The sequence below is a fragment of the Maniola jurtina genome, chromosome 26 (assembly GCF_905333055.1).
Source record: "Maniola jurtina chromosome 26, ilManJurt1.1, whole genome shotgun sequence".
Classification (NCBI taxonomy): domain Eukaryota; kingdom Metazoa; phylum Arthropoda; class Insecta; order Lepidoptera; family Nymphalidae; genus Maniola; species Maniola jurtina.
In genome coordinates this window covers 1959775-1984191 of record NC_060054.1, presented here as the reverse complement: position 1 = coordinate 1984191, position 24417 = coordinate 1959775, and the positions used below count along the sequence as shown (strand labels likewise).

Below are 24417 nucleotides of genomic sequence, written 5' to 3'. Positions count from 1 at the left end.
GAATTCCTGGTCTTCTTGAGGCGTGAAACGGATGCCCTTTCCATATGGGCGGGCTGCTGGGTTTCTGCCCAACTGGAGCTTAATCTGTTTGATGTGGTGCGTCCAGTTGGGCAGGTTTTCCACGATGAGTGGCGGGTATCGGAGCTTCTTTGGCTTCGTCGGGGCTGGGCCGCTCGGTGGCGCGCCGCCGGAAGGGGCGGCGGCGGCGGGCTTCGGCGGTGGCGTTGCTCTCGCGCGGTCGGCGTAGGAGCGTGGGGCCGGCGTCGGAGCTCGGGTGTCGTCCGACCCAGAAGCTTCGGCTGTGCGTCGGGGCATCTCGTGGCGGGAGGGAGGGGTTGTCTTCGCAACCCGTTTCGCCTCAGCGGGCGCGTCCTCCTCGGAGTCGGTGCGCTGCCTGCGGCTGGGGAGCGCACGGCGATCTGGGCCTTCCAGGGCCAGGATGGCGGCGTAGTAGGCGTCATCCTGCCGAAGTCTAGGCTGGACCGTTGTCTCGCTGTCCGCCACACTGTCGTCGTCGAGCAAGGGCATCGACAGCGGGCGCGGCGCGGCGGTTAACGCGGCGGGCGCGGGTGCGGCGCGCGAGACGTGCGGGGCCGGTGGCGCGGCGTACGGCGCGAGAGCGCGCGTGACGGAGCCATACGGGGCTACAACGTCGGGCGCACTCGCGGGTGCGGCGCGTGATGCGGGTGCGGCGCGTGGTGCGGGCGCGGCCGGAGGCGCGGCGTACGGCGCGAGGTCGCGCGTGACGGAGCCGGTCGGGGCTGCAACGTCGAGCGCACTCGCGGGTGCGGCGCGTGATCGCGGATCGCGAGCATGTCGTTGGTGGCGGCCCTGAAAAGGGCCTTTGGAGGTGGATGGACGGTTGTCCATCCTCGCGCGGCTCTAGCGGCGCGTGGGAGCAGTCGTCACGCCACCCAATCGATCACCGGCTGGTGAGATCGGGCATCTCCGGGGTTCGGGCTTCTCCTCCGCGCAGACAGAGCGCGCGGGCGAAAACTGCTGGAACTTTTTCTCAAAAAAAGTCTTCAGTTTTCTTGCGGAGCGTAGTGGGGTGCGTGCGCAGTGGACGACTGTAGCCAATCCACCTATTTATTGAAATGCGCCTTGCGGCTTTTGAGGGCATTCGAATTGTCGAATGCATAAGCGGGCAGCGAGTGGGCTAGCGGGAGTGGGGTTATATGACTTTAGGTCGAATTTTCAAATTAGTCCTAGAAACTTTTTTTGGTGTGGTTTTTGGTGACGTGAGAGTGAGACGTAATGCCCTAAGGACGGATTTTTTGTGCTCCTTCTGGTGCCCCCTCAGACGTGATGCCCTAGGCAATTGCTTAATTTGATTAAGGGTTAATCCGTCACTGACAACAATTGTGATCACAGACCAGTAATGATTGTAATAATGAGTGATGCTGGTTTTGGTTTCGGAATCGAGCTACAGAAAAAACAAAACAAACTTCTTCAAAACACTTCAAAATGGCGAATTCAGTGAATTGAGATTGAGGCCGGATTCGTGGTCTGTGATTGAGGCTTGAGACTTTGTAATATTGTGACCTTAGTAGTGTACACTGCTGCTGTCAGTACAAAATTTGACCTACAAAAATATTACCTACCTACAATTAATAATTGCGCCTTTTAGGGAAAATGGCAATGCGTGCGTGGTTTTGCAGAAGGGCACACCTTCTGCAAAACCACGGCGGAGGTCGTCTCGGAATCCGAGGAGATTACATTTCACGAGTGAGTGTTTCATTATAACCTTTGTTATATAAGTAAGTACATATACTATAACCTAGAAACTTGTGGCTGTGCTTTGTCGGTAGAGAGGTCACTGACTGAGCCACCTTATTGCCCTGCCTCACGCCAACCAAGACTGATCGGAGCACAGGTCACAACTGCGCGTCCACAAACCGAGCGAGTCTGTATCCAACTCTAGAGCTCCCCTCCAGGCAGAGCTATTTGCGTTTTGTTTAACTAAGAGTCGCACGTTACGGAAGCTCCGTGTCAAAGTACAGGATGTAATTTCCAGGTTCCCCAGAGAAGTGCATCTCCGTGCTGCTTGGCTCAGAGCCCTCGGCAAACAAGACACTCTCCTGCCAGAGCCTGCTGTGGTCTGCTCGCAGCATTTTCTGAACGATGACATTTATGAAACAGAAAGTGGCTCAAGGCGGATTCGTACTGGTGCTGTCCCCTCACCAGTGCTGGTAACTCCTTTATAACGCTCTAAGCTTTTATTTTAAGCTCCAATGCATATTATGTATATAGACCCTTTCAAAAGCTAACCCTAATACATATGGTTTACATTTCAAATTCATTATGGAAGGTGGAAATGATTTAGAAAGAAATTTTCTGTTATTTGAAAAACCTCTAAAATAACTTTCGAATTGTCAAATGCATCTTCCACTTACACTATTTTATACAAGTATGTATAGTTACAACACTTTGCACAGGTCTGCATGATATGCCTGGACACTCACAGCAAGCTGTTTCTGATGAGTAAATATCAGTTGGAAGAAGCATATGAACATTTAGTGGGACATCCTGTAAGTTGTATATTTATGTCATTGATAAGCCAGTGTGCAGTCTAAGAGCGGTGTCAACTGCTGGAGCAGTCGAGCAGTGCACGGCCGCTCTAAGTTGGAACTGTATATGAATTAGTTGTGTTTGTTGCAGTTGTGTGGTCAAGGAAAGCTCAAACAAACGCTTTGTGTGCAATGTGCCCAGAGACTGGTGAACTTTAGCGCATTCAGAGACAAGAGCTTGAGAGCGCGCTCCCTGATGATGGAGCTACTTGACAGACATGAAGTGGTGAGGAATGCTTGATGCACTTTATTGTGATATGTAACAGAATGTAAGGGTGCCACCTGTGTCATTGGAGCGTAGTGTTACAATGTGAGCATTCGTCTAGTCAGTGCGCGTCACATGTTTAGCAGACGCCCTAACGGACACGCTCGTTGCGAATGTTACGCTACGATGACATTTCAGGTCAGTCGCCATCTTTAGGTGCTTAGATCTGCCTAAAGGCATGAACTCGTTTCAGATAACTATACGACATGTCAAATTGATAAGCCGCGTAAAATACCAACTACAGTCCGACATTGTCTCGGCGGTGTCGGAGCCCGACTACTGCGATGTGTACATAGCACACTCCGACGCGGACGGACGGACAGAACTAGACGCGACTGCCGCAACTGACGAAGCAGTTGCAGTCAAACCGGAAGCCGAGCCAGCCGCCGCCCAAACAGAGTTATATCCTTTCAGCCACATGATTCCCAAGCCGGAGTCGTCGGAGGACTGCGAGCAAGCTTCGGGTAAGACAACTAACTTTACACGCGTTTTAGCTCCTATGTTGCGACAGATATCTTAGTTTCTTCCTCGAAAACATAAAACTTCACACTCATGGAACCTAACCCATCTGTCTGTCACAGATGTTTTGTCTTCTATCTGCACATATAAAACAGCACTGTGACTGACTGACTGACTGACGATGCAATGCCTAAGCCAGGCGAGCTGGAGATTTGTTTGGAGGACACCCTCAAGTGCCCTTAGGGGTTTACGGAAGGATTTTGGGATATTTCATTAGGATCTTAACATGAATGCTCTAATTTTATGTCATTTATCTTACTTGCATTGCATGGACGAAGGCGCGGGAAAAGCTAGTCAATAGTCATTACGTATTAGTGGAAAATAATCCGACATTTGGACAAAATATTTCCTAACTAGATGATAACTGCGCCATCGTTATTTTGCTAGCCTATGTACGCTCCGGGATGCAAATTATCTATTCGATGGGCCGTAAAATGGAAACAGACACACAGACATACTTTCACATTAATAATATTAGCATGGATTAAGTATGACCCGTTTTTTTGTTTCAGTCGCTCCTTCGGTACTCGCGACCAATCACGGAAACGAAGAACATCCGACTGATACAGACGACGAGTTGGATATATTGTCTTTCGAAAATAATACAAACATTTTTGAATATTCAGGGAAATCCCAGGAGCCCTTACTAAAACTGAAGGAATCGTTGGCGAAAATAAGTGATAATATCAATTTGCGAACAGCGAGGCCAAATGTTCTTTTAAAAAACGAACACAATTCCCAGGATATATCCAGTACACAGTTAGGAAACTATACTGACCAGATACAGTATATCTGTGACGTGTGCCAAAAGATATTTCAACGGAAAAGTTCCTTAGTTACCCACATTAGGGCGCACACTTACGCAAACACTTTCTCATGTAAGTTAAGAGAGCGCAAATTCACTCAAAGTAGTTCGTCATCGAGCCCCAGGAGGACTCACACTGGCGATAAGCCTTTTGTGTGCGAGTTATGTAAATACAAATGTGCACGAAATGGTCATTTAGTGAATCACATGAGGACTCACACTGGTGAAAAACCTTTCGCTTGTAAGTTATGTAAATACAAATGTGCACAAAATAGCCATTTAGTGAAGCACATGAGGACTCACACTGGCGAAAAGCCTTTCGTGTGCAAGTTATGTAATTACAAATGTGCACGAAATAGTCATTTAGTGAATCACATGAGGACTCACACTGGCGATAAGCCTTTCGTGTGTAAGTTGTGCAATTATAAATGTACAGTAAACAGTAGTTTAGTGAGTCACATGAGGACTCACACTGGCGATAAGCCTTTCGTGTGTAAGTTGTGCAATTATAAATGTACAGTAAACAGTAGTTTAGTGAGGCACATGAGGACTCACACTGGCGAAAAGCCTTTCGTGTGTAAGTTGTGCAGTTATAAATGTACAGTAAATAGTCATTTAGTGAAGCACATGAGGACTCACACTGGCGAAAAGCCTTTCGTGTGTAAGTTGTGCAATTATAAATGTACAGTAAACAGTAGTTTAGTGAGGCACATGAGGACTCACACTGGCGAAAAGCCTTTCGTGTGTAAGTTGTGCAATTATAAATGTACAGTAAATAGTCATTTAGTGAAGCACATGAGGACTCACACTGGCGAAAAGCCTTTCGTGTGTAAGTTGTGCAATTATAAATGTACACAAAATAGTAATTTAGTGAAGCACATGAGGACTCACACTGGCGAAAAGCCTTTCGTGTGTAAGTTGTGCAATTATAAATGTACAGAAAATGGTAAGTTAGTTATTCATATGAGGACTCACACTGGCGATAAGCCTTTCGTTTGTAAGATGTGCAATTATAAATGTGCAGTAAACAGTAGTTTAGTGAAGCACATAAGGACTCACACTGGCGAAAAGCCTTTCGTGTGTAAGTTGTGCAGTTATAAATGTCCAGAAAATAGTAATTTAGTGAAGCACATGAGGACTCACACTGGCGAAAAGCCTTTCGTATGTAAGTTGTGCAATTATAAATGTACAGTAAACAGTAGTTTAGTGAGGCACATGAGGACTCACACTGGCGAAAAGCTTTTCGTGTGTAAGTTGTGCAATTATAAATGTACAGTAAATAGTCATTTAGTGAAGCACATGAGGACTCACACTGGCGAAAAGCCTTTCGTGTGTAAGTTGTACAATTATAAATGTACACAAAATAGTAATTTAGTGAAGCACATGAGGACTCACACTGGCGAAAAGCCTTTCGTGTGTAAGTTGTGCAATTATAAATGTACAGAAAATGGTAAGTTAGTTATTCATATGAGGACTCACACTGGCGATAAGCCTTTCGTTTGTAAGATGTGCAATTATAAATGTGCAGTAAACAGTAGTTTAGTGAAGCACATAAGGACTCACACTGGCGAAAAGCCTTTCGTGTGTAAGTTGTGCAGTTATGAATGTCCAGAAAATAGTAATTTAGTGAAGCACATGAGGACTCACACTGGCGAAAAGCCTTTCGTATGTAAGTTGTGCAATTATAAATGTACACAAAATAGTAATTTAGTGAAGCACATGAGGACTCACACTGGCTAAGCGCCGCGGCTTTGGCTGGTCAGTAATGCAAGGCCAGCTGTCGCTAAACTGCTAGTTCACTCCGAGCCTCCTGCGCATGAAGCCGGCGCGGCGTGAGTTAGTGTAAGCAAACATGAGTCGCCGCACCGGCCGCGGCCCTACGCCGCCGTTTTATGTACAGACTGTTCACAGTAACTTGTCCCTTGCCGTTATGTTGGCACCATTGCTTTGTTCACTTTATTCCTCAGAACTTAGAGTTTATTATTGTGTGAACTGCAATGGTGCCAACATGACGACAAGGGACAAGTTATAGTGAACAGTCTGTATACTATTGTATTCCCACGTGATAAAATGGCGGCACCGACGCGGCGCCGGTAGCCATATGTGTTTAGTAAAATTACAATTTACTAACGCTAACTGACGGTCCGCTCCGACTTCATGTAATCATATTTATTTTGCAAAATTGGGTAAATAACAGTTAGTAGTGCAATAGTTATACACGAACACAACCTACTGCCACGGGCAGTGTGCAAAAATTTGCCTTTTATTTCCTCATAGAGGGTGATGAAAAGTAGAGTGTATCACTCGGGCGCAAAATGTTTTTTGGCTCGGGCGACGTACTTTTAATCCCTCGCTACGTTCTCTACAATCCCTCACTTCGCTCTGGATTCAAAAAGCGTCCTCGCCGTAAAAATATTATTTTGCTCCCTTATGATACAATCTACTATTTCATCCCATCTATTCGAAAAAGACGACTTGGGTCGCCTTTAAATGCACCCAAAGGTGGTAATTTCATTAATCCATAGGTACTAATATTATAAATGCGAAAGTGTGTCTGTCTGTCTGCTACGTTTTCACGGCCCAACCGCCGAACCGATTTTGATGAAATTTGGTACAGACATGGGCTACATCCCGGGGAAGGACATAGGCTATTTTTTATCCCGGAAAATCAAAGAGTTCCTGCGGGATTTAAAAAACCGAAATCCAGGCGGGTGAAGCCGCGGGCACCCTCTAGTGAGTAATAAGTGCGCGGCAAAGATAATTGGCGGCGCAGTTTTATACTCGTAAGTGCGCCGCGATTATCTTTGCCGCGCACTTTTTGAATTTGAAAGTCTAGGTAATGTTCAGCGCCAAAGAAATCGATCACAGATATTGTTTAACAGGGCTCTCTCCGTCACTCGTTTCCACTCGTTTCATACAATCGTAGTTCCAATTTCATTTGAATATTAAGCAACCAAAGTCCATGAAATTTTGCAGACATATTCTAGAAACTAATATCTGTGTCTGTGGTGTTTTAGATTTTTCTAAAAATATGTAGTTTTAAAATTACAGGGGCTCAAAGATTTGTATGAAAACTCTTAAGACCGCGTAACTTTGAAACCGAATATTTTAATAGAAATCTGGAAAACCACAGACATAGATATTAGTTTCTAGAATATGTCTGCAAAATTTCATGGACTTTGGTTGCTTAATATTCAAATGAAATCGGAACTACGATTGTATGAAACGAGTGACGGAGAGAGCCCTCTATTAGCCCATAGGCTAGATGGTAGTAGCAATAAAGCTGTCATGATAATGGCATGAATAATAATTTATGCTAAAAAAAATTGGTTGAATTGATTGTCTGACTGACTGACAGGCAGACAACAAAGTGATCCTATAAGGGTTCCGTTTTTCCTTTAGGTACGGAACCCTAAAAAAGAAATCAAATTAAAAACGCCCGAACTACAGCCCGCGTTTTCGTCAATTTTTACGAATTGTTAGAAATTCATGGCTTTGCAAGTGTAATATAAGGTTTTAGTTGTTTTATTATTAGATATGTACTATTTAATTTCAATTTACTTGTTAATCTATGCTTTATTAATTAATAATATTAGATACAATAATATATGCATTTTATTTCCTCATAGAGGGTGATGAAAAGTAGACTCGAGCGCAAAATATTTTTGGTTCGGGCGACGTACTTTGAATCCCTCACTACGTTCAGGATTGTACTAAAGAATCCCTCGCTACGCTCGGGATTCTACTCTGTAATCTCTCACTTCACCCTGGATTCAAAAAAGCGCCCTCACCGTAAAGATATTATTTTGCTACCTTATGATACAATCTACTATTGACAATTCAACCCCTAAGGGCGGAAAATAGGGGTTTGAAATTGTGTAATCAACGCGGAAGAAGTCACAGGCATAAGTTAGTATATATAAATAAAAAAATTATAACACCCCCCACAAGTGAAGGTTACAGTAACTAGAAAAGAGCTGATAACTTTCAAACGGCTGAACCGATTTTCTTGGATTATAGCTAAGAATTCTCGATCAAGCCACCTTTCAAACAAAAAAAAAATTAAATTAAAATCGGTTCATTAGGAGCTACGATGCCACAGACAGATACACACGTCAAACTTATAACACCCCTCTTTTTGGGTCGGTGGTTAATAAAACAAAACTTTTAACATAATCATTTAAATAAAACTACATTGTATAAATACCCAAACATAACCATTCCTGCATCTTTATGCTGTGAAGTATAATAACATACATATATTTTTGTAACTACCCTCTGGGACAGGCAATGGGAACCATAACGTGACATACCCTCTTCAGAATAATATGCATTTTATAGGGTTCCGTAACCGAAGACTGCCAACGGGGTCTACCACAGACTATAGGGCTCTCCATTGCGCCAGGGCGTTTATTTTTAAATTCATAGACTAGTGCTTAGCTGTAATCACACCTGCTGGTAAGTGACAATGCAGCCTATAAGATGGAGCGCGCTTGCCTAGATCCCTAGGCATACAGCATTATGCTGAGTTTTAGAGACCTTTCTTTTGGGGTTGTGCCATATATGACACAGTTTATTCTTATATACCAAAGAAGCGCCTTGAGGTCTTTTGGCTTTGATGCTTAAGGATAAGAGGATTAGAGGCGCCAGGGCAACCTACCCCGTAGGTATAACTGGTGAAACAATTTTCAAAAAAAACCGGCCAAGTGCGAGTCAGACTCGCACACTGAGGGTTCCGTACTCGGGTATTTTTTTCGACATTTTGCACGATTACCTACTCATGATTCTAGGTCAACGGGGAGTACCATATAGGTTTCTTGACAGACACGACAGACGGACGGACAGACTGACAACAAAGTGATCCTAATAGGGTTCCGTTTTTCCTTTTGAGTTACGGAACCCTAATAAACGTTTTCCTTTCTTTCGACTTAACGATACCCTCGGGGTAGTCTAAAACGTACGTATGAAAGCCTATTCACATAATCATGACACCCACTATCGCTTGTGTGAACGCATATGACACTGCAGAGATTTCAGGCCCGGATAGCTTTTGTCACAATGTTCGCATTTAAAGTTCCTTTCTCCAGTGTGAACGGCCATATGTTCTTGTAAACTGGACGGCAAGTAGAATGTCTGAGCGCACAGCTCGCACTGATGGTTGAAGACCTTCAAATGATTCCGCCGATGGTGCTCTATCAAGGTTTTCCGGCGGTTGTACACCTTGTCGCACAGCTTGCAAGGGAACGTGCGCTGGTCGCCGTGCGCCTCGATCAGGTGGCGGTTGCGCAACGCGTACGAGAGGAACGCCGCGTCGCATTTGTAGCAGTTGACCGTGGGTTTCTTCTCGTGTACCGTCGCGACGTGCAGCCCCATGCTGTACTTGGACTTCAGATTCTTCCCGCATATCTCGCAGGGGTAGTTCGCGTCCACTTTGTTGTGTTTCTTCTTTATGTGCGAACGTAGTAATGAAACTTCTATGAACCTCGCGCCGCATTCGTCGCACGTGTGCGTGCCGAAGTGTTCTACCATATGTTTCTTTAGGGAGTCGAAAAACGGGAATACCGCATCGCACTCGGTGCAGGTTAGGTTGTTCGGTGTCAGTTTGAATTTCAAAAACTCGTTGGCCACAGGGTACAGGACTTTCTGGTGTTTGGAGGTTATGTGGGTTTTGAACGTCTCAATATCGTCTATTTTCTCTGAGCACAGCCGACAATCGATTCTAGTGATGTCAACTATCGGTATCTTGTTGTGTTCTATTGTGTTTTCGAATAGTTTCGGATCGTGGGACAGTGTGTGGTCTCTCAGTTCTGTGGGGCTCGTGAACTGGTCTTTACAATAGAAGCAGTAGTAGAAGCTTATCCGATTGAGGAACGGACAGGCGTATGAGTAGGTAACTATTAAAACGGTATTGATGAGCGCCATGCGGTTTTGGTCCATCGGCTCAGCATGCTTTTTCGTTTGCGGTTTCTCTGGTGGCTCTGAAAAACAATACATTACGATTCTTCATCATTTCATAATTATTTTTAGGGTTCCGTACTTCAAAAGGAAAAACGGAACCCTTATAGGATCACTTTGTTGTCCTTCTGTCTGTCTGTCCGTCCGTCCGTCCGTCGTGTCTGTCAAGAAAACCTATAGCGTACTTCCCGTTGACCTAGAATCATGAAATTTGGCAGGTAGGTAGGTCTTATAGCACAAGTAAAGATCTGAAAACCGATAAGAAAATCTGAAAACCGTTTTGTGGTTACATCACAGAAAAAAAAAATTAAAATGTATTTTAATTTTCAAAGTACTAAGTGGGGTATCATATGAAAGGGCTTTACTTGTACATTCTAAAACAGATTTTCATTTATTTTTAAGCATAATAGTTTTTGATTTATCGTACAAAATGCCGGATAAATACCCAAGTACGGAACCCTCGGTGCACGAGTCCCATTCACACTTGGCCCGTTTTTTTTACTACCGACCCAAGTGTCTGAAGACAGATAGCAAGGTGATCGTAGGTACGGAAGTACCAGAATATACTGGCCTGGAGCAGAGTTCAGATAGGCCAGTCCTTACGGTATGAAGTTGGGTGATGGAAATAGACCAAATTGCGTTATCACTTTTTATTGCAGAGAATCGCGCACCGAGGGTACCCGTACTCGGGTATTTTACAAGATACAAGATACAAGATTTTTATTTGCAGAAACATTTTTTGTTTACAGTTAGGTGTTATTAAATACATTGTAGAAATGTTTCACCTTACATAATCAGGCATGCAAAATTTGTACAAGGTCATTCATATTTAAGTTACAGAGTCATTCATATTAAAGATTCATTTATTTCGCATATATAGATTCACATATTTTGCACGATAAATCAATAACTATTATGCATAAAAATAAGCAACTGTTTAAGAATATACAAGTAAAGCCCTTTCATATGATACCCAACTTAGTATACTTAGTTATCTTACTTCGAAAATTGAAACACGTTTAATATTTTTTTTTGTGATGTAACCGCAAATTCACGGTTTTCAGATTTATTCCTGTACTTGTGCTATACAAGACCTACCTACTGTAAGGTTATTTTTAAAAAGTTGATTTGAGTTGTCAAAAATAATATAAAATTATTAATTTAGCTGATGAAGGTAGTTTGGTAAAATCGATATTTGGCTCATTCGATGTCATACAGTCTGTTACTAGGAGGACAACAAGATTGAACTTGCGTAAATACGGGTGTTTTGAAGGTTGTAGTTTAGTCTCCTTCTGAGATTCGAAGCGATATCGCATATTTTCGGTATTTGGGTTGTGAACTGGATAATTAGATGTTGTGATAGCAATCACGCTCTAATTAAATTATTTATTTTGGCATTAGTTTGTTTAGATTAAAACTCTCGGATAACCTTACACATTAAACTTGTGTTTTTTTTGTGTTGGTTTTGGAGAGGACATTCCAATAATTCGATAAAAATATTTAAATAATACCTGCTTTTCTGAGTGATGCCAATACTACTTACCAAATTTCATGATTCTAGGTCAACGGGATGTACCCTATAGGTTTCTTGACAGACAGACGGACAGACAAGGAAGTGATCCTACTAAGGTTCCTTTTTCCTTTTGAGGTAAGGAACCCTAAAGAGATAATATTTTTTTTTGTTTCATAAAAAGAATATTAGTCATTTTAATCACGACTAACATTCCCCTTTTCCCTCCAACTAAGCGTAAAGCTTGTGCTAGGAGTGGGTACGACAATAGTGCAACGGGTGGGGTTTGAACCGCCGACCTTTCGGTTTTCAGTCCACTCCTATAACCGTTGAGCTATTGAGGCTTATTGAGATATTGAGATAATAATTTCTGACCTGGACTTGGTCTGTGTTGGTGTTGGCTGGCGGGCGTGCTCTGCCTTTTTGGAGTGTTTTTTTTTTGTTGGGACTGACTGGAGAGCGCTCTGGGGGGGTGCCGTGCGTATGTCGGCGAGCGCCGGCACAGACGGGGTCCATACTTGTATAGTTTCCCTAACTTGTTACAAATAACTACAAACTTGACATTGGCTAATCTTTGTAAAGCCAGACAAGAGAGAAAAAAAAAATCTGACCTGGATTCAATAACTTCTCCATTTTTCTGTGCAGCCTCTGGATCTTCCCAGCTGCGCTCATCTGATCTAACAACTTGTGTCCATTCCTGGTTCTCTTCAATGACTTCTTGGTCACAGTACTCGTCACATTCATAATCTGTGCATCCTTATCCATTTTTGTGTCTGCTTCTGAATCTGAAATTACAAACAGCATAGATAGATCCTCCTCACAGATAGATTAAGCCTCGATAGCTCAACGGTTGAGGAGCGGACTGAATTCCGAAAGGTTGCTGGTTCAAACCCCACTATTGTTGTACCCACTCCTAGCACAAGCTTTACGCGTAGTTGGAGGGGAAACGGGAGTATTAGTCATGATTAGCATGGCTAATATTCTTTTTTTTTTTAAAAAAAAAAAGATAGAACACTTTATTGCACACAAAAACACATGTAAAGGATCACAACACAGAAAGAAGAAAACAGAAAAAACATTTGTGTGCAAAGGCGGCCTTATTGCTTGGAGCAATCTCTACCAGGCAACCTTTAAACCTATCTGACATATTGAGGTGGACGCACACTTATCCTTTTTTTTATCTTTATCTTATCTTATCCGAGTTGTACGAGTCGAACGAAACGAATTTTAGAATTCTGTACATGAAATCTCATGAAACTTCGCACACTTCGCCGCGTCGAATTGTCCGAATCGGAAGTATGCGAGGTATCATGAGATTTCATGTACAGAATTCTAAAATTCGTTTTGTTCGACTCGTTCGGCTCGGATAAGTGTGTGTTCACCTTAAGGATCTTGGTGCTTAGAGCAATCACTGCAGAAATTTCAATTTTGAGGGTTCCGATGGATACAAGGAACCTTTGTGAGATCAGGTTCAGTTAAACTTTTGTTTTTTTTTTTTATAGTTTCTGAGAGTTTCATCGTGTGATATTTTTAATAGAAAGTTATCTATGTCATTACAAGTGTAAATTAAAAATTTATAACACACCCGACAAGTGAAGGTTACAGTAACTAGAAAAGAGCTGATAACTTTCAAACGGCTGAACCGATTTTCTTGGATTATAGCTAAGAACACTCTCGATCAAGCCACCTTTCAAACAAAAAAAAATTAAACTAAAATCGGTTCATTAGTTTAGGAGCTACGATCCACAGACAGATACACAGATACACACGTCAAACTTATAACACCTCTCTTTTAAGTTGGGGGTTAAAAAAATCTTTTCCAAGCTAAATGAACAAGAACATACTATCCTACCGTCACTATGGTGTACTGAGTCGCTAACTCCATCCCTTGTGTCAGAGTCGCAGGTTGGTTCTAGTTTAATTTCCAGCGTTACGTTCTTGTCATTTTCTAGAAATAAAAACAATTCAGAATATTCACCTGTTTTTATTTTATACTAGAGGATGCCCGCGACTTTGTCCGCGTGATTTAGATTTTTAAAGTTCCCGTGGGAACTGTTTGATTTTCCTGGATAAAAAGTTGTCTATGTCAATAACATGGACGCCAGCTACCTCTGTACCAAACATACAAATCGGTTGAGCGGATGGGTCTTTAGGAATCCCGCGGGAACTGTTTGATTTTCCGGGACAAAAAGTAGCTTATGTCCATCCCCGAGATATCTCTGCACCAAATTTCCTCAGAATCGGTAAACAGACAGACAGACACACTTTCGCATTTATAATATTAGTTTTCCTTTTGAGGTATCACACTAATATTATAAAGGTGAAAGTTTGTGTGTGTGTGTGTGTGTGTGTGTGTGTGTGTGTGTGTGTGTGCGTGTGTGTGTGTGTGTGCGTGTGTGCGTGCGTGTGTGCGTGCGTGTGTGTGTGCGTGCGTGTGTGCGTGCGTGTGTGAGTGCGTGCGTGTGTGTGTGTGAGTGTGTATGTTTGTTACTCCTTCACGCAAAAACTACTGGACGGATTTGGCTAAAATTTGGAATGGAGATAGATAATATCCAGGATTAGCACATAGGCTACTTTTTATCCCGGAAAATCAAAGAGTTCCCACGGGATTTCAAAAAACTTAAATCCACGCGGACGAAGTTGCGGGCATCATCTAGTGGAGCCATAAAAATTAAAAATTGGTAAAATATTATCACTCTACCCTTGAGGCGTGAATCTAAAAATAGCTGCTCAGACTGCAGCACTTGCTTCCTGAAGTCACTGGCCTCGCGCAGCCGGGACACGCAGGTGGCGCATATGCAGCACTCCATGCTGTCGCCGTCTAGATGTGGTAGCTAAAACAGAACAACAAACAGACGGAAACGTTTAAGTGCGGAAACCAGCCCAGAGAGAAGAAAGAAGAACAACAAATCTTTTATTAATCGTTAAGGATATGAATTGTTGGAAACTCATATCCATGGTGGATATGAGTTTCCAACAATTCATATAACAATTCATGCGAAGGAAGCTTGCTTTCTTTGGACATTTCTCATTCCCAAGATTAGTGTTGGAAGGGAGAATTGCAGACAAAAGAGCTCAAGGTCGCCAAAGACGCAAATGGTTGGATAATATAAGGGGGTGGACAGGGCTGTTACCCGAAGTTGAAAGAGGCGCCTTTAAATAGAGAAGCTATTCGGAAGGGTACAGAGCTGAGCCCCTAAGTTGCCTAGGGAACTGAAAAATCTTCCTCATGAACAAAGCCTTGCAAAGCTTGGACTCAGCACCCTCAAAAGCAACATAGGTAACATAAGTATAACTCTGAGGAGAGTAAGGTTTGTAACTTGGCAGGATAGTAACTTTGATCAACTTGAAAATACCCATCTTACAATGTACTTAAATAATATATGAAAAGAGGCTTTTTTCATATATTATTCACCGAAACATAGGCAGAGGGTATTAATAGTAAATAAGTAAAAATACAAGGCCATCAATTTGTTTACTTACAAGTAGACCAAATACATCCATAAACATATCACAATACACCTCCTTGGAGCCATTGAACTCATATTCTGCGGTGAGGAGGCGACATTTCTTTATGGAGTGGCAGCAACGACACAGCGCTGGGTTTATAATGGGGCCCTTGTTTTTATTTGCATTCACATTAGCCATTTTGTTTTTTATCTTCACAGTACACTTTCACATAATATTGCACTGCAGTAGTCTAATTTAATTTAAATATGTTCAAGCGATTATTAGACCTATTAATGCTTTCAAGTTAAATAAGTTTTTGTTTTGATTTTGTTGTTCTGTTCTCCGGATTCGTGGTCTGTGGTTCATTTTTCATTTTACTATATGTTTTTTTTTTTTATTTATTTTATGGCCCTGGTTATGACTCTTTTAAGATTTACTCTATGGTTCATTTATGCCGTGCATAGACCAATAACATACTCTGTGCGGCGTGGCCTGTGGAAGACGTTTGCACTTTCATGCTTTTCGTCTGTGGTGTAAGTTATTGAAGTTAACGCCATCTGTTGTTGAATAGATAGACTAAATTGTCTACAATGTGTATTTTATTGTTATATTTTATATAAGCGGACAACAGCAAATTTGTCCACATGAAATTAGGTTTTAAAAATCCCGTGGAGAATTCGTTGATTTTCCAAAACAAACTAAGACCTTACCAAATGAAATCTTTCGTCACAAAACATTTTTATGGCTTGTCCAGATGAGATGGACTAGCTAATGCCCGCAACTTCATTCACTTAGTTTAAGATTTTCCAAATACACGTGGGAACTCTTATTTTCCGATATAAAAAGCAGCATATTATATCACTCTTCAGATATTCAATTATATCTATCCTGTAATAAATTAGGTCAATGCGTTGCTGCGTGATTGAAGGACAAACCAACACATTCACATCCATACTTAATATTATAAATGCGAAAGTGTGTCTGTCTGTCTGTCTGCTACCTTTTCACGGCCCAACAGTTTAACCGATACTGACGAAATTTGGTACAGGGTTAGCTTATATCCCGGGGACGGACATAGGCTATTTTTTATCCCAGATAATCAAAGAGTTTCCACGGGATCTTTAAAAACCTAAATCCACGCAGACGAAGTCGCGAGCATCCTCCAGTTTAAAATATATAGGTAGTGATTGTAGAAACAATTATTTATAAGCAAATAAAAATCTATAGTACTTTTGACAACAATTTATTAAAAACACGTAAACCACCACGGGCAAACCTGTAAATTCGATTGTACACAACTTCAAAACTGAATTGTCAGCACTAAAGGTGTCAGTCCACTACAGCAGAGTGGATCGGAGTTAGTGAACACAATTTAGCTACTTCAGACCCTAGTAGCTCTACCAACGTTTACACTTAAAATCCTTTTTCTTCCTCCTTCTATCTTTTATCTTTATCTTTTATCATTTGTGTGAACGCATATGCCAATTTAACGACTTGAGACCCGAATAGCTCTTATCGCAGTGTTTACACTTAAAATTCCTTTCTCCTGTATGAGTTGCCATATGCGCTTGCAAGATTGAAGGTAAGTAGAACGTCCTCGCGCAAATGACGCATTGATGGTTGAAGGCCTTCACGTGACAACGTCTATGGTGCTCCGCCAAATTTTTCCGTATCCGAAAAACCTTATCGCACAACTTGCAAGGGAACGTGCGCTTGTCGCCGTGCGCCTCGATCAGGTGGCGGTTGCGTAACGCGTACGAGAGGAACGCCGCGTCGCATTTGTAGCAGTTGACCGTGGGTTTCTTCTCATGTACCGTCGCAACGTGCAACCCCATACTGTATTTGGATTTTAAATTCTTCCCGCATATCTCGCAGGGGTAGTTCGCGTCCACTTTATTGTGAGTCTTTATGTGCGTGCGCAAGGACGCGGGCTCCAGAAAGCACGTGCCGCATATGTCACACGTATGAGTACCGAAATGACCAACCATATGTTTCTTCAACGCATCGAAGAAAGTAAAAACTGAATTACATTCGGTGCAAGTTAAATTGTTTGGAGTCAATTTAAATTTTAAAAACTCGTTGGTCACAGGGTAGAGGACTTTTTGGTGTTTAGAAGTTATGTGGGTTTTAAACGTTTCAACACTATATATTTTTTCTGGGCACAGCCTGCAATCGATTCTCGTGATATCCACTATCGGTATCCTATTATAATGTGTTAACTTTTTCTCGAATAGTTTTGGGTCGTGCGTTAACGTGTGCTCTCTGAGTTCTATGGGGTTCGTGAATTGAACGTCATTGCAATAGAAGCAGTAGTAGAAGCTTATTCTGTTACGGAATGGACACGCGTATGAGTAGGTGATAATCACAACAGTATTATTATGGACCATCTCATCTTGGTCGATGGGTTCGATTGCTTTTATTGTTTTCAACTTCTCATCCGACGATTCTGGAAACAATACAAAGTAGGTTAATGGAATTGATTCTGTTTTTTTTTCGATCATAAAGCACCACTATAGAGTGGCAGCTTTAATCCTACCACCATTAGCGTGTGAGCTAATCTTTCTTATTCTTATTACATAAAACACAAAAAATGTTTTTACCTATGTCTGTTATAGACTTCGAAACCATCCGACCGATGTGCCCCAGACCAGTTTCAAGTTAGAAAGGCAATAATGCGAAGATGGTTTTGAGGTTTTTAGCGTAGTAGCACAGTCGGGTCACGGTAGTGTCTAAATTAATTTTAAATACGTATCGGAAATTGCGGAATTGGCAGAATTTGAACCTGTGTCTAACTGGATATCGCTTCCGCAGGGTGATTCAGAACATTCGATTCGGTAAGTTATCGTAATTGAAAATACATCTTATTGTTCGATAACTTACCGAATCAAATGTTCTGAATGCCTGCCGGAGCGCCTTTGATCGCTAGGCCACGGTTCACTTGCTGCCAGTGGCCGTGTATTTTCAACCAGTACCTACTTAAGCGACTGTTAATGCCATCTTGAAGCGACGCGTTGTAGTCATCGGAACTACTTTCAAAGTCAACAAAAGTTTACATTAAACAGTCGCGGGCATCATCTAGTAACTTTTATAATATTACACAAAAATAAAATAAAAACTACTTGTGTCTGTTATAGACTTTGAAGCCATCCAAACGATATGCTTCGAACTGGTTTAATTAGAAAGGCAATAATGCGAAGATGTTTTAGAGTGCCGGGTATCCGGTAGTAATTTTATAAAGTTAATAGCACCTTGGTTTATGGATTCCTTCATTATTGTATACAGCTTCCGTATCTTGTCTGCTGTACTCAGAGGTTCCTCAACTTCCATTTTGTTACTCGTTGTGTTCAATGATTTTATTTTTGTCACATCTACAGTTTGTATAGTTTTGTCTATATTTGTCTCAATTTCTGAATCTGTAATAAGAATCGTAAACAAAATTTAAGAATGATTTGCTATAAAAAATTATTATAATATGTATAAATTTCTTGTCTCAATTTTTGAACTGTCATAAAAATTAAAATATGTTGTTTATGATAGATATACATATACAATATGGAAGAACAATATGTCCTTCCAGCATCCGTGTTTCCTGCCACGTATAACAAAGCAAGCGTGCTCCAACTTAGACCTCGTCATTGCATTTTTATTTTTTAAGCATGATTGTTGTTAAGCGCAAGCCTATCATGTAATATAAAAAAAATTAAAAAAAAAATTCCCACCGTCATTATGGTCTCATGTATGTCAGAGTCGTTGGTTGGTTCCATTTTAACTTCTAGCTTAACATTCTTGGCATTTTCTGGAAGAATAGTAATCAAGACTCAATAATAAAAACCCTATGCGTCCATGATTCAAGCTATCTCTGTGCCAAATTATGTTAAGTAAAGGGATCCTCTTCTGAAGTCCGAACTACAAGAGTTCTGCAGGGCGATTCTGAATACTCGATTCGGTAAGTTACGATAAATACATATTTTCAATGAAAATGAGTTCTTGGGTAAAGGTAAAAAAAAAATACGTATCAACTGGGCTGGCTGGACAGCAATAGAAAAACACACTGTTAAAAATTTCAACTCTCTGCTTATTACGGTTCACAAGATATAGCTAGATATAGATAGATAGACAGCAGAGGCTTAGTGATAGAATCCCATTGTGCGATATGGAATCCTGGAAAGATAAAGACAGTTTAGTATGTATAGGTACTTCACTTCCTCACCCTTGAGGCGTGAATCTAAAAGCAACTGCTCGGACTGCAGCACTTGCTTCCTGAAGTCACTGGCCTCGCGCAACCGGGACACGCAGATGGCGCATATGCAGCACTCCATGCTGTCGCTGTCTAAATGTGGCAGCTGAAACAGAACATTTTGCTTATGGACTAGCTAACCACAGAAGCACGCCCTAATAAACTGTGTTTTGGGCCCTTATTAAAATTATATTAATTTCATAAACTTAGAAGCTGGTGGAATTTTTCCCTTTACTTATGCTACACAACATTGCTACCAGTCAAATTAACGATTGAGATATGATTCCAGGCCTAAGGAAATACCCTATCTATATGTGTTGATTCCTTTAACGGGTCTTGATAAACATGACAGATGGTCAGACAATGAAATGATTGTATAAGGGTTCCGTTTTATAGAGTTTTCAGAGGATTTAAGTTATTTAACAGCTGCTAAATATACATATATATCTCCGCTCCGCTTGCCTTCAATGGACAGGCAGCCTTAACAGTCTATTTATTTATGTACTTACATGAAGACCAAACACGTCTGTAAACATATCACAATACACCTCCTTGGAGCCTTTGAACTCGTATTCAGCGGTGAGAAGACGACATTTCTTTATCGAACGGCAGCAACGACACAATGCTTTATTGATCAAGGGTCCCTTTAGGGTTTTATTTGCATTCACATGGGCCATTTTTTTATAAAAAATAATTTCAGTCAGTTAGTAGCAGTAATATCCAGAGCAAAAAAATATTCACATCACTTATTTCCTTTAAATATTATCGTCCCTAATTTAAATGTATGTAAAAAGTATTCAATTCGTTCAAAATGATAATACCTATTTTGATTTTTTTTTTTTTTTTTTATTTTTTTTTATGGCGCGGAGCTGCACCAGGTGGGCGCGATTTACTTCGCCAATATCGTGTGGGATTGAAGAGACACGAGAACGGTTGGTGATAGTTAGCTGAGAATTTTGAGCAGCTTTTAAATTTAGGTAATTTTATAAGTGGCAGGTTTTTTCAGAATATGTTAATTTATAGGGTTAGTTTCTAGTCTGGAACAACACAATATATAAAATACACACTATATTACATGGAGTTATAATTACAACTTAATATTATTATATTTAACATATTTACATAAAAATTTACAATATGGACTAAACACAGACATTAACAAACACTCAACATTTACTGGACGCGGGAATTTTGATGGAAGAACATCATAGAGAGGATGAAGGAGTTTAGGACAAGAAAAAAAAATGTGAGAAACAGTACCTTCGTCTAAGCCACATTCACACAGGGAGTGATCTCTAACTCTGATCTTGCACAGGTGGACAGGTGTGCAGGAATGACCAAGGCGTAAGCGACAAATCGTAGAGGTAACCCACCTATCTGCATGTCTATGAGAGAAAAACCATGGGCGTCTTGGAATATCTGGTTGCACTGAGGCATAGAATTTTCCTTTAACCGCTTTTGATTCAATCCAGTATGAGTTCCAGGACTTGTCCAGATAAGTTTTTGACAATGCACCTAGATCTTGGGAATTATTTTTAAAATGTTCATGGGAACCCATTTGTATCGCAGCTTTAGCACATGAGTCTGCTGTTTCATTTCCTACAATGCCAGAGTGACTTGGGACCCAAACAAGTGTCAAATCTAATCCGTTTTGATGACAGGAGAACAAAGCCTCTCTGACCTCTAGAATAATGGGAAATCTTGATTTACTCCGGAATGGGTTTTCCTTGATAGATAATAAGCAGCTAAGGGAGTCAGTAAAAATAACAGTTTGTTTCATGTTATGGGAGCGGGTAAACAGGATTGCTTCTAATAAGGCAACGGCCTCGCCTGTAAACACCGAGGACTCAGGAGGACATTTAAACTGTAAAATGATTTTAAACCTGGGAACCCAGCAGGCTGCACCGACACAACTTTCTGGAGACATCTTTGAAGCATCAGTGTAGATAAGAAGGTGATTTGACCAATTTTGATGAACTAAGCTTTGAAATTTTGAATTAGTATCAGGGGCTCCTTTGACCAAACCAAGATCAGTAACCACAGAGGGATTGAAAATCAGAGCTTTATATGCTGTGGAAAATAGAGGATTCTTTGGTAAAGATAACAAGGGATGAGGGAGATTGGTAAATTTACGGAAACTATCCAATAGATAAGAAGAAGGATTGCGTGGGCTAAGGACTTGCGACAACTGTTCTAATTTGGTCCACAGTGGGTGAGAGGAAAGCTGTAACATTTTGCTGACAAAGCGGTCACATAGGTATTGCCGTCGGAGATGTAAAGGAGGATCAACACATTCAACTTGTAGAGCGTTAGTGGGGGACGACTTCATTGCACCCAGGATGATTCTGAGGCACCGATATTGAATTTTATTTATCTTCTCAGACACAGTTTTATTTAAGGGGTCTAAAACAAATGAGCAGTAATCAATGTGGCTACGAACTAAAGCATTATATAAGAGTTTCAGTGAGTAGGCATGAGCACCCCACCAAACTCCCGCTACTGCACGTAGAACATTGATGCCCTTTTCACATTTATTGGTTATATATTCAGTATGAGCCAATCCGTTCAGTCTGTAATCGAGAATAATACCAAGGAACTTTGCCGTATCTACTAAGTTGATGGGTTGATCCTCATAACAAAAGCTAAAGTTAGGGATAGACCGCTTCCTCGTAAACACGACTGCCTGGCATTTAGCCACTGACAAAGATAGGCCATGGTCAGAGAGCCACTGCCCTAGATAATACAAAGCAGAGTTAAGACATTGGGATATTTCCTCTACAGATCCTGAGCTATGATAGAGGACAATATCGTCAGCATACTGCAGGATGTTACAAAAGTTATTTACAGACAGTTCTAGATCTTGGGTATATATGCTGTACAGCAGAGGACTTAGAACAGAGCCTTGGGGAAGACCTTTCCAGACTAGTCTGGGGGGAAGAGTGGATGACTGGTGTTTTACCACAACTGACCTGCCAGAAAGCAGGTTACATATGAAATGTATTATCCTCGGTGGTACACTCAGCTGGTGCAGCTTTTGCCTGAGCGACGGAAGAAGTACATTGTCATATGCAGAAGCTATATCAAGAAAAACACCCACAAGGTATTCACCCTTACCAAAGGCAGTCCGAATGTCTGTAGTGAGTATACTGAGACTGTCTGCAGTACTGAGACCCTTGCGGAAACCAAACTGCGAAGGGGCCAGTACTCCTCTGCTTTCCATTATCCACTCTAATCGGTTTTTAAGGAGAATCTCCATAACTTTTGCTAGGGTGGACGACAGTGCAATAGGTCGGTATGAATTTGGATGTGATTCTATTTTCCCAGGTTTGAGGAGGGGGATAACTATTTGAGACTTCCAGGAATCTGGGATTATTCCTTTTTCGAAAAAACTATTAATCAAATTTAGAAAACAATTTTTAGATTTATTATTTAAATTTACCAAAAAAGAGTAGGGCACACCATCTTCCCCAGGGGTTGAATCTTTCAGACCACTGAGAGCAATCTGAAGCTCTGAAAAGGAAAAGGGGGCATCCATTTCGCCCATAATGGGTGCTGGTGTAGAAACTGGAAAATCGTCCTGATGGGGAACAGACGGGGGAGCGAGTTTGTCAGCAAAAATGCTAAGCCATTCAGATGGATTGTTGGAGCTAGGATCACAGTGGTTGAGGGTTCTGCGGAATCTTCTTATGTTTTGCCAAACAATTGAGGAAGGAGATCTAGGGCTAAGTGATTCACAGAACTTAGTCCAGCCAAACTTTTTCTTTTTTGACACCATTCTTTTTGTTTTAGCGTCAATATGTTTGTATTTAATAAAATTCTCTTCTGTCATATGGGCGGTGTACTCTTTCTCTGCTGCCACCCTCTGGTTAAACAAATCTTTGCATTCCCCATCCCACCAGGGAGGGGAAGGCAAATGATTTGAAACAGAAAGATTTTTACGAGGAATATTGGAGTCGGCCGAAGAAATAAGAGATTTGACAAAGAGATCATAGTAAATCAAGAGGTTTCCATCACACGAAAGGTCAGGTAGAGAGTCCATCAAGTCATCTACAGTTTGAGCATAGCGAGACCAATCTACTTTCTGTAATTTATATTTTAGCAAAGGTTCAGGGTTGGAGGTAGGGATTGATCTATTGTTTAGAGTTAAGATGATTGGGAAGTGATCGCTACCATAGGTACTGGGAAGAGTTTGCCAGGATAGCTGAGATGCAAGGGAAGTCGAAGAAAGAGATAGATCTACTGCTGATTTTGGGTTCTGATTGGGATAAACTCTACGAGTCGGAGAGCCATCATTCAGGATACAAAGGTTCATATCCTCAAAGATGTCAATCAACAATGAAGCGAATCCGTCACAGTTATAACACCCCCACAAAGTATGGTGGGCGTTAAAATCACCCATAATAACAGTTGGACTGGGAAGAGAAGCAAGGATAGTTTCAATTTCTGGAATCAGGGATGGGTTTGGGTGAGGGATATATAAAGAGAGGAAGGAAATATTTACAGCTCTCACAGCAACAGCATTAATCTGATTACTGTGAGGGGGGATAGGAAGAGAAGAAAAGGAAAGATTGTGCCGAATGAATATGGCACTACCTGCATAGCCGTCATCCCTGTCATCCCGCAGACAAAAGAAACCAGGAATCCGAAATCGGGCTCCAGGCCTCAGCCATGTCTCCGAGATGGCAATTATGACGGGTCTATGCAAATTAATTAAGGAAATAAGGTCTTGTTTTCTAGGTCTGATGCTTTTACAGTTCCATTGTAGTAGAGCTGTTGGGGCCGTTATTTAAAATTTTGAAAAGACGGGAAAGGTTTTGGGCAACGTTGGGCGGTAGTGGGAGTTCGCTGCATGGAGCAACGATGCTCAGGAGCAAAGCAGAAAGGTTTTCTAACATTTTCCCTTGGGAAGGAGGGAAGTCGGGTTGACTGTTGCCAAGAGCACAGCCATTGGGTTGGGAAGAGGGTGGGTTGTTAATAACAGCTTCGTGAGCCTGTTTATCATAACCCTTTGGTAAGGGAGCACGGGGGCGAGGAGAACGGATAATTGTTTCCCGATAAGATTTTTTGGGCGTGGTACTAGGACGAGATGAGTTTGATGGATGAGAG

The 24417-nt window shown here is 41.6% G+C and overlaps 4 protein-coding genes across 4 annotated transcripts; 2 read left to right on the top strand and 2 right to left on the bottom strand.

Moving 5' to 3' along the window:
* The first annotated feature begins 680 nt into the window (after positions 1 to 680).
* On the top strand, positions 681 to 3355 carry LOC123878278. Its single transcript, XM_045925425.1, has 6 exons — positions 681 to 735; positions 1662 to 1728; positions 2018 to 2192; positions 2439 to 2531; positions 2662 to 2796; positions 3029 to 3355. The coding sequence occupies exons 1-6, from the start codon at positions 681 to 683 to the stop codon at positions 3353 to 3355; spliced, it is 852 nt and encodes a 283-aa protein (XP_045781381.1).
* A 1714-nt stretch (positions 3356 to 5069) lies between these two features.
* LOC123878498 (protein krueppel-like) lies at positions 5070 to 6276 on the top strand. The gene is made up of 3 exons (XM_045925695.1): positions 5070 to 5398; positions 5651 to 5777; positions 5863 to 6276. The coding sequence occupies exons 1-3, from the start codon at positions 5123 to 5125 to the stop codon at positions 5868 to 5870; spliced, it is 411 nt and encodes a 136-aa protein (XP_045781651.1). The 5' UTR covers positions 5070 to 5122; the 3' UTR covers positions 5871 to 6276.
* A 2681-nt stretch (positions 6277 to 8957) lies between these two features.
* On the bottom strand, positions 8958 to 15446 carry LOC123878484 (PR domain zinc finger protein 5-like). The gene is made up of 5 exons (XM_045925670.1): positions 15108 to 15446; positions 14326 to 14458; positions 13477 to 13572; positions 12236 to 12409; positions 8958 to 10137 (listed from the first exon to the last, which is right to left on the bottom strand). Exons 1-5 carry the CDS (start codon positions 15270 to 15272, stop codon positions 9155 to 9157), a joined length of 1551 nt encoding a protein of 516 aa, XP_045781626.1. The 5' UTR covers positions 15273 to 15446; the 3' UTR covers positions 8958 to 9154.
* An 864-nt stretch (positions 15447 to 16310) lies between these two features.
* Positions 16311 to 20140, bottom strand: LOC123878488 (zinc finger protein 433-like). The gene is made up of 4 exons (XM_045925675.1): positions 19821 to 20140; positions 19285 to 19417; positions 18323 to 18487; positions 16311 to 17520 (listed from the first exon to the last, which is right to left on the bottom strand). Exons 1-4 carry the CDS (start codon positions 19986 to 19988, stop codon positions 16535 to 16537), a joined length of 1452 nt encoding a protein of 483 aa, XP_045781631.1. The 5' UTR covers positions 19989 to 20140; the 3' UTR covers positions 16311 to 16534.
* Positions 20141 to 24417: the final 4277 nt, after the last annotated feature.